The sequence below is a fragment of the Sprattus sprattus genome, assembly GCF_963457725.1.
Source record: "Sprattus sprattus genome assembly, chromosome: 2".
NCBI classification, from domain to species: Eukaryota; Metazoa; Chordata; class Actinopteri; order Clupeiformes; family Clupeidae; genus Sprattus; species Sprattus sprattus.
In genome coordinates, this window is record NC_137921.1 from 70,275,231 (window position 1) to 70,287,730 (window position 12,500).

Genomic DNA, 12,500 nt, shown 5'->3' on the forward strand with positions numbered 1-12,500 from the left:
CACCACACACACACACACACTTCAGTTTGGTCCAAGTGCTCAGCGGGTTTGGCCGCAGTGGACTGCCTCTGAATCTGGGTGGCCAGGGATGGTTGCCAGTGCACTGGCAAGGAAGGATCAGTGGTGTTGTATTTAGCTGCAACAGGTCGCCAGGCGGTGCTTCTAAAGGACTCACACACACACACACACACACACACACTCATCCTGCAGCTTTCCTGTGGCTCAACTGGTAGAGCAGAGGGCTTTAAACCCCAAGGGCCCTGTTTTGACAGCGAAAATGGCTAGCGTAACAGCTTATACCGCCCGGGCAGGTTGTTAAAACTTCCGAGGCGTAGAATTTGGATATAGGCATGGTGACCTATTCTTCTCACACAAGGTTAATTGGAATTAGCCAATCACAAACCATCACTACCGATGTCGGAGTTATCTATGGCAAAAAATATCACATTCCCTTTATTGGAAGTGGTGCATTATGCATTATTCACATGTCTGTATTAGCAAGAGAACAGAAGCAAACCTGTGTTATGGGTTAATGCAGTTAATGCTTGTTTATCATCGAAGTTGACACACATCCTGGCAAGCGTTTACATTTTTTTTATCAAATGTTTTAAAAGGTTAAACCTTGAAAGACTTGAGCATCCTGGAAGAGGTATTCTAATTTGAGTGACTTAAATCAAATGGACAGTCCAAACAAATGTCTTGCATGATGTAGCTTAATACACAATAACGACATGTCTTCTATGATGTAGCTAAATAGAAAATAATGACATGTCTTGTTATTTTTCCATTCACATATTCTTGTCTAATGAGACAAAGGCAGAAGAAGAAATGTTGCTTTATGCTCATTTTAATGAAAGTAAAAGGATAATTTCAGCTCTATTAACTGTAAGCAAAAATGAGGAACACAATTCTGCGAGATCTCCCCGTTAGTCACGTCATTTGCAAACTACAACAGGCACTTCTTTTCCAACACCTTCCTGACTGAGACAAAGTCCACCTATGTCTACAACAAACGCAACTACTGTTTGGCTTTAACCAAAATGTTTATTAATTTACTTCTGCTTGACTCTGCTCACTTAAATCCTTTAATTGCTCGTTAAGGTGTCTTTAAAAAAAAAAAAAAATGTGTGCAACAGTAAGCATGTGCTGCTGTTTCTACCATATTTCCGTAGCACCTCTCGTGTACTGACACAGCTTTAAAAGGTATTTTTTTGTATCCTCTCTGATAGCTGACAAAAAGTTTCACCTGTAGGATATTTTACTCAGGAGTTACTTTACTATAATTTCATGTTCCATTTATTATGATGGGCACTCGTCTGAAGTAGGCATACAGAAGTGAACTCAATAATTGAATAACACACGCAGTTCACTTCAACATCAAAATGGAATTCAATTCACACACAGATCAGTCAGTGTAGTCAGGCAAGTAACCAATCCCTGTGTGTTGGTAGACCTACTGCCTGCAATGGGATCACACTGAATCACTTAATATGTAGGGCTATGCCACTTACTCTCTTCTGACTTTCTGTCTCTGTCCCCCTCTTTCTACTTATCTCTCTCTTTCTCTCTCTCTGGCTCTTTTTCCCCTATTTTTAATCTTTTCCCTTCCTTCTTCTCTTTCTGCCTTTTTCCCCTCTCCATCTCTCCGTTCCCCTCTCTCCCTCCCTCTCTCTCTCTCTCTCCCCCCTCAGGAGGTGAAGGAGCGTGAGAACGCTCAGACGCAGCTACGGGCGGTGGCCATGCAGGCGGAGGGGGCGCGGCGTGAACTTGCCGAGGTGCTGGGCCGCCTGGCGCAGCGGGAGGAGGAGCTCCGGTGTGGCAACCTGGAGCGACAGCGCCTGGAGCGGGAGGCGGGCGAGGTGCGGCACGCGTCCCGTGCCCTCCAGGAGGAGGCCCAGCGGCAGGCCGCCCTGCAGGAGAGGCTGAGGGAGGAGAGCGGGCGGCTCGAAGAGAGGGTGGAGGCTCTGGAGAGGGAGAGGGCGCGGGAGCGCGCCGAGCTGGCCGACCTGCAGGGGGAGCTGAAGAGCCTGGGGGCGGAGAGGGCAGAGGCCACGGGGAGGCTGGTGCGGGAGGAGGCCGCCCGGAGGGAGGTGCAGCAGCGGCTGGCTGAGGCCCAGGAGGAGAGGGCAGAGCTGGGGAGAAGGATGGAGGAAGAGGGGGAGATCCACAGGCTGCAGAGGAGCGAGACAGAGGCCCACATCAGGGAGCTGAAGGTATGGATCCCTATCCCCACTCCCCACTCCCCACTCCCCACTCCCCACTCCCCACTCCCACACACACACACACACACACACACACACACACACACACACACACTCGTCCCTCATGACGACACCACTAACCCTAACCCTATCCCCGCCCCCCACTCCCCACTCCCCACTCCCCTACTGTTCTGGTTCCAGTGAACCAACCAACAAGACTTGATGACAGACATGACTACAGCCCTTAAGACCCAAACATGACTAATGTTCTTCAGGCCACTTCGCTCTTAATGTTTCTCATGATTCCTTTTTGCTTGCTCTCTTGTCACCTTGGACATCTGACAAATGCCTGAATGTAGATGGAACCTTTTAGCTACCTCCCACTTGATAGTTAGCTTTGAAGACAGCAGATATGAATCAGTTTATGAAGGGAGGCCAAGAAGGAAACATACAAACAAACCACAAACTGTATCAGGCTGAAAAAGTAGGTTAGAACAACATGTTAGAGGTTAGAGGAACAGTCTGCTATATTCATCCAAATGTTAAGCCAATCAGTCATCAACAAGATCCAGCCAGCAGGCAGTTGAACACAGTCGGTAAACAGCCAACTCCTTCCTGGTGGCAGTGCATCTCTCCATGCAAGCATAATAAATCTGCGTGGCCCTCTTGAGAGAGCTATTTCTGTTCATCACGTTTGTTCAGTGCTTGGTTTCTCTCCCGAGGAGAAAAATGGAGGGCCATCTTGTCATCTTTTGTAATGACCTGGGTTGTTGGTTGTTTGCCGTTGCTTTTTGCGGTTGCTTCCAAAAATTGGCGGCGGGCGCACACACACACACACACACCTCGTGTTCTTAATGGTCCTCATTGCACCCGGTCTCCTTGCTCGCCCTTGGCCCCGTTCCATTTAGGTGACATTGGCGCTTCTCTGCTCACCACTGTGGATGGCTGAGGACACTTCTCTGCTCACCACTGTGGATGGCTGAGGACACTTCTCTGCTCACCACTGTGGATGGCTGAGGACACTTCTCTGCTCACCACTGTGGATGGCTGAGGACACTTCTCTGCTCACCACTGTGGATGGCTGAGGACACTTCTCTGCTCACCACTGTGGATGGCTGAGGACACTTCTCTGCTCACCACTGTGGATGGCTGAGGACACTTCTCTGCTCACCACTGTGGATGGCTGAGGACACTTCTCTGCTCACCACTGTGGATGGCTGAGGCCACTTCTCTGCTCACCACTGTGGATGGCTGAGGACACTTCTCTGCTCACCACTGTGGATGGCTGAGGCCTCTCGATGGGGCGCCCGTCTGAACACTCTTCTCGGATGCCCACAGAGGACGATTCGATTTGATCGATCGCCATAGTCTTCTTAATTATTTATCTCTCTTAAACGTGTGTGTGAGACTTAAGGCCATGGCTGTTTAGGCGTGCATGGTTGGTGATTGTAGACCCTGAGATGACCACCTCTGCCTGTGTCCATCAGTATTAGTAGAAGGACAACAGTAGGAGTACTAGTAGCAATGACCCTGAGATGACCCCTCTGCCTGTGTCCATCAGTATCAGTAGAAGGACAGCAGTAGGAGTACTAGTAGCAATGGTGGCAGCGGGGCTATAAACAATTTTATTCAGGAAGGCATTACTGGCCTAGTGTTAAATCTAGAACCACTAAGTTATCTATTATGCTTATGTCAACACATTTTTTATATTATTGTATTATTATAGTTAGTTTCTAATCTGTAGGCACTCTGAGATTCTTTTGAATGAAAAGTGCGTTCAAAATAAAATAAATAGTTATTATTATTGTTGTTATTATCATTATTCCATCCTCTGAGGCTGTCCTCTGTGTCTGTCCCGTGTTCTGCTCCTGGGGGGGTCCTGGAGGAAGGGCAGTCCAGGATGGGAGAAATGCCGAGATAAAATTCACTGCGACCTCAGGCCTGCGTGTTTGTGTGTGTCCTGTTGGCCACTTTATATGCACGTGTGTGTTACTGTGTGTCGTTTGTGCTAATAAAAACGGACTGAAGTCAGCCTTGTTTGTTTGTTGTTTGTTTGTTGTTTGTTTGTGTGTGCCAGGCGGAGGTGGCGACGGAGCGGGAGCAGGCACGGGTGCAGCGCACCAAGCTGGAGCGCATGAAGGAGGAGTGCGCGCGTCTGACGGAGGCGCAGAGCAGCAGGGAGGAGGCGCACGGCCAGCTCCTCCGCAAACAGCAGGCCCTCAAGGCCGAGCTGGAGGACAAGGTGAGGAGGGAGGAGGGAGGTGAATGTGAGATGAGCTCAGAGTATGAGTCCACATGTATCCTTATGTGCACACACGCTTGTATTATGTGTGTGTGTGTGTGTGTGTGTGTGTGTGTGTGTGTGTGTGTGTGTGTGTGTGTGTGTGTGTGTGTGTGTGTGTGTGTGTGTGTGTGTGTTGTGTGTACGTGCATGCTTAAAATTATACATGTGTGTGTGTTTGTGTGTGCGTGAGTGCGTGCATGCATGCATCCATGCATATATGTGGGTGTGTGTGTGTGTGTGTGCGTATGCTTATATATGTGTGTCTGTGTATATGTGTGTGCATGCACATGTGTTTGCTTTTGTGTGTGTGCATGCCTATGTGTGTGTATGTATGTGTGTGTGTGTGTGTGCATGCCTATGTGTGTGTCTGCATGTGTGTGTGTGTGTGTGCATGCCTATGTGTGTGTGTGCATGCCTATGTGTGAGGTATGTGTGTGTGTGTGTGTGTGTGTGCATGTTAATGTGTGTGTATGTATGTGTGTGTGTGTGCATGCCTATGTGTGTGTATGTATGTGTGTGTGTGTGCATGCTTATGTGTGTGTATGAATGTGTGTGTGTGCAGGCACGAGCTCTATCGCGGGCAGAGGAGCGCTGGAGGGGTGCAGACGGCGTGGCCACGGAGATGAGGGGGCGTCTGACTCAGCTGGAGACGGAGCTGCCCTCCATCCTGCAGGCCGTGGGAGAACACATCCACACCGCCTGCCTCAGCCTCTCCACAGACGCACACGATAAACTCAAGGTGAGCCCTGCCACCTTCACTTACACACACGCACACACACTCACACACACGCACACACACACACACACATCTCTCCAGACAGACACACACACACACAGATGCGCTCGTACTCACAGCCATACCCTTGCTGGTTTATGTACCAAAAAACAACACACACAAACATAAGCTCATAATCACACATATGCGTACACCCACATCAATACCGTCACCGTCACCGTTACCGTCACACTCACTCATACATGTACAAGAGTACTATGCACACATCAAAGTTTTGCACAAAGAAAACCCAAACCACTGTAATCGCTGTTGACGCCCACATAAATTCATGCACACACGTGTTGATACATCTTAAGTACACACTCACACACAGGTGTTCATAAAATGCATATGCCAGCATGTGATGAACACACTAATAGAATATTAATAAAGCACGCTAAGAAGAATGTGCGAAGAATGGACTGGAGGCAGAGTCAGTTTCAGTTGGTTTGTATTTCAGCATGGAGACCCCTCTCGCTGTTGGTTCAAGAACGGTCTAACCTGATAGCAGTAATGCTATCGCATTTATACAATTCAGGTTACAGTACAAAGGGAGAGGGGAAGGGCCACACCCTTTTAGGTGAGAGAAGGGGGGTAGGGGTTACAGTCAGAGGTTTACCTATGGGGGGATGATGCCAGGACACAAGGCCTCTAGCAGGAAGAGGGGGAGGGGAGGGTCACATGTCATTTGCATTGGATCTCAGTGAGAGACAGACCTAGTACACAATCAGAGTGAGTTGTAGATACAGAGCAGTACATCTTTACCCATAATAATAACAATAATTCCAGTTCCATCAACACCCACACACATAATCATTCACACAAATCTGCACACTCCCAAAGCCGTGCACAGACACAGGCTATGTTGAGACAGGGCTGTGTGTGTGTGTGTGTGTGTGTGTGTGTGTGTGTGTGTGTGTGTGTGTGTGTGTGTGTGTGTGTGTGTGTGTGTGTGTGTGTGTGTGTGTGTGTGTGTGTGTGTGTGTGTGTGTGTGTGTGTGTGTGTGTGTGTGTGTGCACAGACACAGGCTATGTTGAGATAGCCCCTCTAGCTCAGGCCTGTGGGGCCTCCTCTCAAGGCACAGCTGACAGATCTGCTTCAGCAGTAGTTTCCCTACACACATGCTTCTGCTGAGGCCTGCAGACAGGGGTGGGTGGGTGGGTGTGTGTGTGTGTGTGTGTGTGTGTCTGGAGGGCGCAGAGCGGTGATGATGGGAAGATCATGAAAGTTCAGAGGTGAAATATCACCAAAGGAGTTCTCTCAGCCAGACTCCATCTTCCAGGCTTTGCCAGGCTTTGCAAATGCTTAAATGTACACACACTCACACACACACACACGCATACATCCACACATACAAACATACTTATGGAGATGCACATAAACACACCAACCCTAACCCTAGGCAGATACACATTTGCACAGAAATGTATTTAAAAGTAAATCTTTCTGCCACCTAGACAAATAACATGCTGTAGTTGCATGCTGTAGTTGCATGCTGCACACACACACACACACACACACACACACACTCGGCCACACAGAAATACACACACACATACATCAGACTGTGCAGAACTGGTATCCACTCCTGTAGACTGACTGGGTTCTCTTTCGGTCGACTTGCTTGCCATCTCACTGCAGGTGATGGTGATATGATTGTCTGAAGCCCAAATCCATCTTGCCTTTAGGCCTAATGAGTCAGTGCAACAATGAATCTCGCCCCCCTCCTCCCAAAACCTTCTCCACAGACCCAATCCCATTCTGCACATCTTCACTTGTGGTGTTTTTAAAAAAAAAATTGCGATATCATCTAGCGTTGCATGTTCTTAGAAGCTTCGACTTAATAGTCCATAGAAAGAGCTACCACACGTTCGCCAGGTGTTGAATTTGCTTCACTGGACAGAGTGGCCCTTACTATACTTACCTTATTAGTCTAGTGCTTGGGCACCAGTCTAGCTGGACTTGTGCTTGAGACCGGATGTTGGGGTAGCCTCTCTCGGACCAGGAGGAGGGTAATGGCTCGGCTAGCAAGGATTGGGCTAACCAACTGCCTCCCTCTAGCTAGCTTTGGACGTAGTGGACTGCTCCCCATCTGTCCCTCCAGAAAGCCGACCCCATGTCACTCCAGATTTGGCGGCCATGTCGTACAACACCGAAGATGTCCCTATTCCAGAGGCGCAGGCTAAATCCTCGCCAGCCGTGGGTGGGCAGACTCCATCCTCGCCAGCCGTGGGTGGGCAGACTCCGTGGCCTAATGCTAACCTCCATGAAGCGTGCCATCACACAGGTGTGACAGGAGTCCTGTGGGCATCTCTGCTTCCACCCTGAAGCACCTGCACAATGCACCCATTCTTAAATGATCCTCAGGGCCTCTACACTCCTGCTCGCTCGCTTGCCTGGCTGGCTGTGTTGAAGGAGGATGAAACAGCTGCCCATCAGCTGTGTGTGTGTGTGTGTGTGTGTGTGTGTGTCTGGCTGGGTTGAAGGAGGATGAAACAGCTGCCCTTCATAGTGACTGTGCTGTTGAGGACATCACAGGTCTTATCCTGCGTGTGTATAAAAGAGCAGGAGGCATTGAAGTCTTTCCTCCCCAGGAAAAGCAGCTCCGCTCTGCAGCTCACTTCGAACAGACTGAGGTTAGAGCACCTCCCACTGCTTTTGTTCCGGCCCACACAGCCTTGGTTGGTGGCCATAGCTCAGCTTCTGTGTGCACCTCCGTGGCGTCGCCTCTTGGCCAGGTAGCCATTCTCTCTTTCACTCTCACCTGGAGATCTGAGCTCCATCATGTGCCAGGCCTGTAAACAGTTCACCCTAACCTCAGCAGGCTTGCCTTAGAATGTGAGTCAGAGTGCCTGGGCCCTTATCCACTATCAGGAACCTATAGGACCTTGAGAGGAGTGGAAATGTTACCCTACCACTCTTACTCTGGTTCGCTCCTTTTTTACAGGGGCATAAGGATCAGGGCCGAGCTTTCTCCACTATTAATGTCTGTTTGGCTGCCATCTCTGCTTGCCGCAAAGGCGTTTCGAGCGGTGTCAATGGGTTCTCACCCCCTAGTGTCCCGCTCTATAAGTTCCCTCCTGGGACCTGTCCGTGGTGCTGGAGGCTAGTGTGCCGCTCTATGAAGTTCCCTCCTGGGAGCTGTCCTTGGTGCTGGAGGCAATGTGTGCAGACGCCTTTGAACCTCCACATGATGCATATTTGAAGCTGGTGTCTTACAAGATTTACTTTTTTACTCACTCTGGTAACAGTCTTGCATCTTAAGATTGCTCTTTTACTCACTTTGGTAACAGCCGAACGGGTAGGGTAGCTCACCTGTGCTTGCAGCCTGTACTCACTTTGGTAACAGCCAAACGGGTAGGGTAGCTCACCTGTGCTTAAGGCTCTGGGCTCTGTTCAGCGCCTAGAGGCAATTGTATTGTTATGGCGCTATACAAATAAAATTGAATTGAATTTAATTGAATTGCAGCCTGCACTCACTTTGCTGAGGGTTGACACTATTCACCCTAATCCAGCATTCTCTCTCATGGCTCTAAGTACCACAGCATCTGTGCAGCTGTTCACCTGTGGACCAGGGACAGGACCAGGGACAGGACCAGGGACAGGACCAGGACCAGGGACAGGACCAGGGACAGGACCAGGGACAGGACCAGGGACAGGAGCAGGACCAGGGACAGGACCAGGGACAGGACCAGGGACAGGACCAGGACCAGGGACAGGACCAGGGACAGGACCAGGGACAGGAGCAGGGACAGGACCAGGGACAGGAGCAGGACCAGGGACAGGACCAGGGACAGGAGCAGGGACAGGAGCAGGGACAGGACCAGGTCTCTAAGTACCACAGCATCTGTGCAGCTGTTCACCTGTGGACCAGGGACAGGACCAGGTCTCTAAGAACCACAGCATCTGTGCAGCTGTTCACCTGTGGACCAGGGACAGGACCAGGGACAGGACCAGGGACAGGAGCAGGACCAGGACCAGGGACAGGACCAGGGACAGGACCAGGGACAGGACCAGGGACAGGACCAGGGACAGGGACAGGGACAGGGACAGGGACAGGACCAGGGACAGGACCAGGGACAGGACCAGGGACAGGGATAGGACCAGGGACAGGACCAGGACCAGGGACAGGACCAGGGACAGGACCAGGGACAGGACCAGGGACAGGACCAGGGACAGGACCAGGGACAGGACCAGGGACAGGAGCAGGGACAGGGACAGGACCAGGGACAGGACCAGGTCTCTAAGTACCACAGCATCTGTGCAGCTGTTCACCTGTGGACCAGGGACAGGACCAGGTCTCTAAGTACCACAGCATCTGTGCAGCTGTTCACCTGTGGACCAGGGACAGGACCAGGTCTCTAAGTACCACAGCATCAGTGCAGCTGTTCACCTGTGGACCAGGGACAGGACCAGGTCTCTAAGTACCACAGCATCTGTGCAGCTGTTCACCTGTGGACCAGGGACAGGACCAGGTCTCTAAGTACCACAGCATCTGTGCAGCTGTTCACCTGTGGACCAGGGACAGGAGCAGGGCTTGTAGGGGAAGTGATCAGCAAGTGATTCGTTCGTTTTGCCAATCAGATGCGGGGTCAGAGTTTCTCCAAACCAAGGCTGTCTTATTGGCTTGTGGAAGCGATCTCCATGGCTAACAGAAGCAGAGGGCCCATTGTCTCCACTAGGGAGCAGGGGCTGTGTGCGCCACGCTGGACAGCCCCAAACACATCCGTTAGGTTTTGACTCCTGGATGAGTGAGATGTTGAGCAGGTTGACTGAACGAGGACGTTATGGTTGTAACCCCGACTCTCTGAGGGAGATGAGTGAGATGTTGAGCAGGTTGACTGAACGAGGACGTTATGGTTGTAACCCTGACTCTCTGAGGGAGATGAGTGAGATGTTGAGCAGGTTGACTGAACGAGGACGTTATGGTTGTAACCCCGACTCTCGGAGGGAGATGAGTGAGACGTCTCACCAGTGTGCCCCTCATGCCTTCCGCGACAAACAGCTGGTATCTGGAATGAGAGGTATTGGATCTGTGCAGTACGTTTTTTATCAGGTCAAATTAGGCCTTTAGGCGTGACTGAATTGGGCCTTCAGCGAATTACAAACGCAAGGGGCGTGTCCCAGAGTGAGATAATCTCGCTCATCTCCCTCGGAGAACCAGTGGTTACAAGTGTTGTTTTTAAGTGTGTGTGATGTGGTGTGTGGTGTATTCCTCTGTCATTGACAGTGGTTCCAAGTGTTGTTTTTAAGTGTGTGTGATGTGGTGTGGTGTGTGGTGTATTCCTCTGTCATTGACAGTGGTTCCAAGCGTTGTTTTTAAGTGTGTGTGGTGTGGTGTGTGGTGTATTCCTCTGTCATTTTCCTCCCTGTGATTCGCTCGGCTGTCGACAGCAGCAGCACCAGTGGCAGCAGTAGCACCGTCTCTGACTGCTCTTCCTCTGGCTCCTCTCCTCTCCTCTTCTCTTCTCTCCTCTCCTCTCCCCTCCCCTCCCCTCCCCTCCCCTCCCCTCCTCTCCTCTCCTCTCCTCTCCTCTCCTCTCCTCTCCCCTCCTCTCCTCTCCTCTCCTCTCATCTCCCCTCCCAGGCAGACGAAACAACCCACCATCTCGTGTCAACGTGCCGGGATTGTGTCAGCATTCGGAGGAACGCGCCATGGCGCCCCAGTTGCAGATGTTTATTCATCATGACAGCGAGAGAGGGGGGGGGGGTGGAGAGGGAGAGAGGGGGAGAAAGAGAGAGCTGTCAGATACTTCCACTCACCTTGATGTTCTTCTATCTTTCTTCCCCCTTTCTCTTTTTTTTTTCTTGCTTTGTTTTGTTACTCTTTTTTTTGTCATGACTCATACGCACAGTCGCACACTGACTGAGCGTTTGTTGTGTTTAGGATGCGATCGGCTCTGAACTCCTGGGTTTTTACACACACACACACACACACACACACACACAATGATGGCTTTTTCAAAAGCACTGTTTCCCCTCCCCCAATCGTACTACTCACAGCATAAAGAGACATCATGCTCAACTTGTGAAGTCAACACAGGCATTACCAATCGCTCATGCACACTCCTGCTCTTGTCTCTGTTTTCAACACAGGCATTACCAATCGCTCCTGCACACTCCTGCTCTTGTCTCTGTTTTCAACACAGGCATTACCAATCGCTCATGCACACTCCTGCTCTTGTCTCTGTTTCAGGCCAGGCATTACCAATCGCTCATGCACACTCCTGCTCTTGTCTCTGTTTTCAGGCCAGGCATTACCAATCGCTCATGCACACTCCTGCTCTTGTCTCTGTTTTCAACACAGGCATTACCAATCGCTCAGTCACACTCCTGCTCTTGTCTCTGTTTCAGGCCAGGCATTACCAATCGCTCATGCACACTCCTGCTCTTGTCTCTGTTTCCAGGCCAGGCATTACCAATCGCTCACGCACACTCCTGCTCTTGTCTCTGTTTCCAGGCCAGGCATTACCAATCGCTCACGCACACTCCTGCTCGTGTCTCTGTTTTCAACACAGGCATTACCAATCGCTCATGCACACTCCTGCTCTTGTCTCTGTTTCCAGGCCAGGCATTACCAATCGCTCATGCACACTCCTGCTCTCGTCTCTGTTTCCAGGCCAGGCATTACCAATCGCTCACGCACACTCCTGCTCTTGTCTCTGTTTCCAGGCCATCACCCAGAGCCCAGGGCTGCAGAAGGATCCTCACCGCTGGCTGGCTGAGACTAAGGTACTGCAGCTCTGCCACTTTAATTAGTGTGTGTGTTCCCTGGGCATTGCACCCATAACAACCTGTATTGTGTTATTGTATGTGTGTGTGTGTGTGTGTGTGTGTGTGTGTGTGTGTGTGTGTGTGTGTGTAGACTTTCTCTGGTGTGTGATAAACGTGTCTCCACGGCTGCTAAGATGTTTCCATTCACAGCACGTTTCAAAGATCAGTTCTGCCGTTTTAATGTTATTCACACTGTATGGGTAATGATTTTCTGCCTGTGCATTCCAAAGACACATCAAAGCACAGAGAACTTGCAGATAATCACCACAGCACAGAGGAAGAGGAGAAGAGATCATCTTCCAAACAATTAAAGCTCTCTCTCTCTCTCTCTCTCTCCTGCTCCATGTCTGTCTCTCTCTTTCTTTCTTTCTGTCTCTCTCTCTCTCTCTCCTGCTCCATGTCTGTCTCTCTCTTTCTTTCTGTCTTTCTCTCTCTCTCTCTCCCTCCATCCTTCAGTGAGTGCGC

General features: G+C 50.5%; 1 protein-coding gene across 1 annotated transcript in view; it reads left to right on the plus strand.

Annotated features, from left to right (window-relative positions):
• cep128 (centrosomal protein 128) overlaps positions 1 to 12,500 on the plus strand; it is a gene marked incomplete at both ends in the record, with an annotated part of 31,069 nt that overhangs the window by 9,443 nt on the left and 9,126 nt on the right. Inside the window, 4 exons of the mRNA XM_080860389.1 lie at positions 1,692 to 2,213; positions 4,279 to 4,443; positions 5,048 to 5,224; positions 11,934 to 11,993. Coding sequence (XP_080716515.1) covers positions 1,692 to 2,213; positions 4,279 to 4,443; positions 5,048 to 5,224; positions 11,934 to 11,993 — 924 coding nt within the window. The remainder of the gene's footprint in view (positions 1 to 1,691; positions 2,214 to 4,278; positions 4,444 to 5,047; positions 5,225 to 11,933; positions 11,994 to 12,500) is intronic.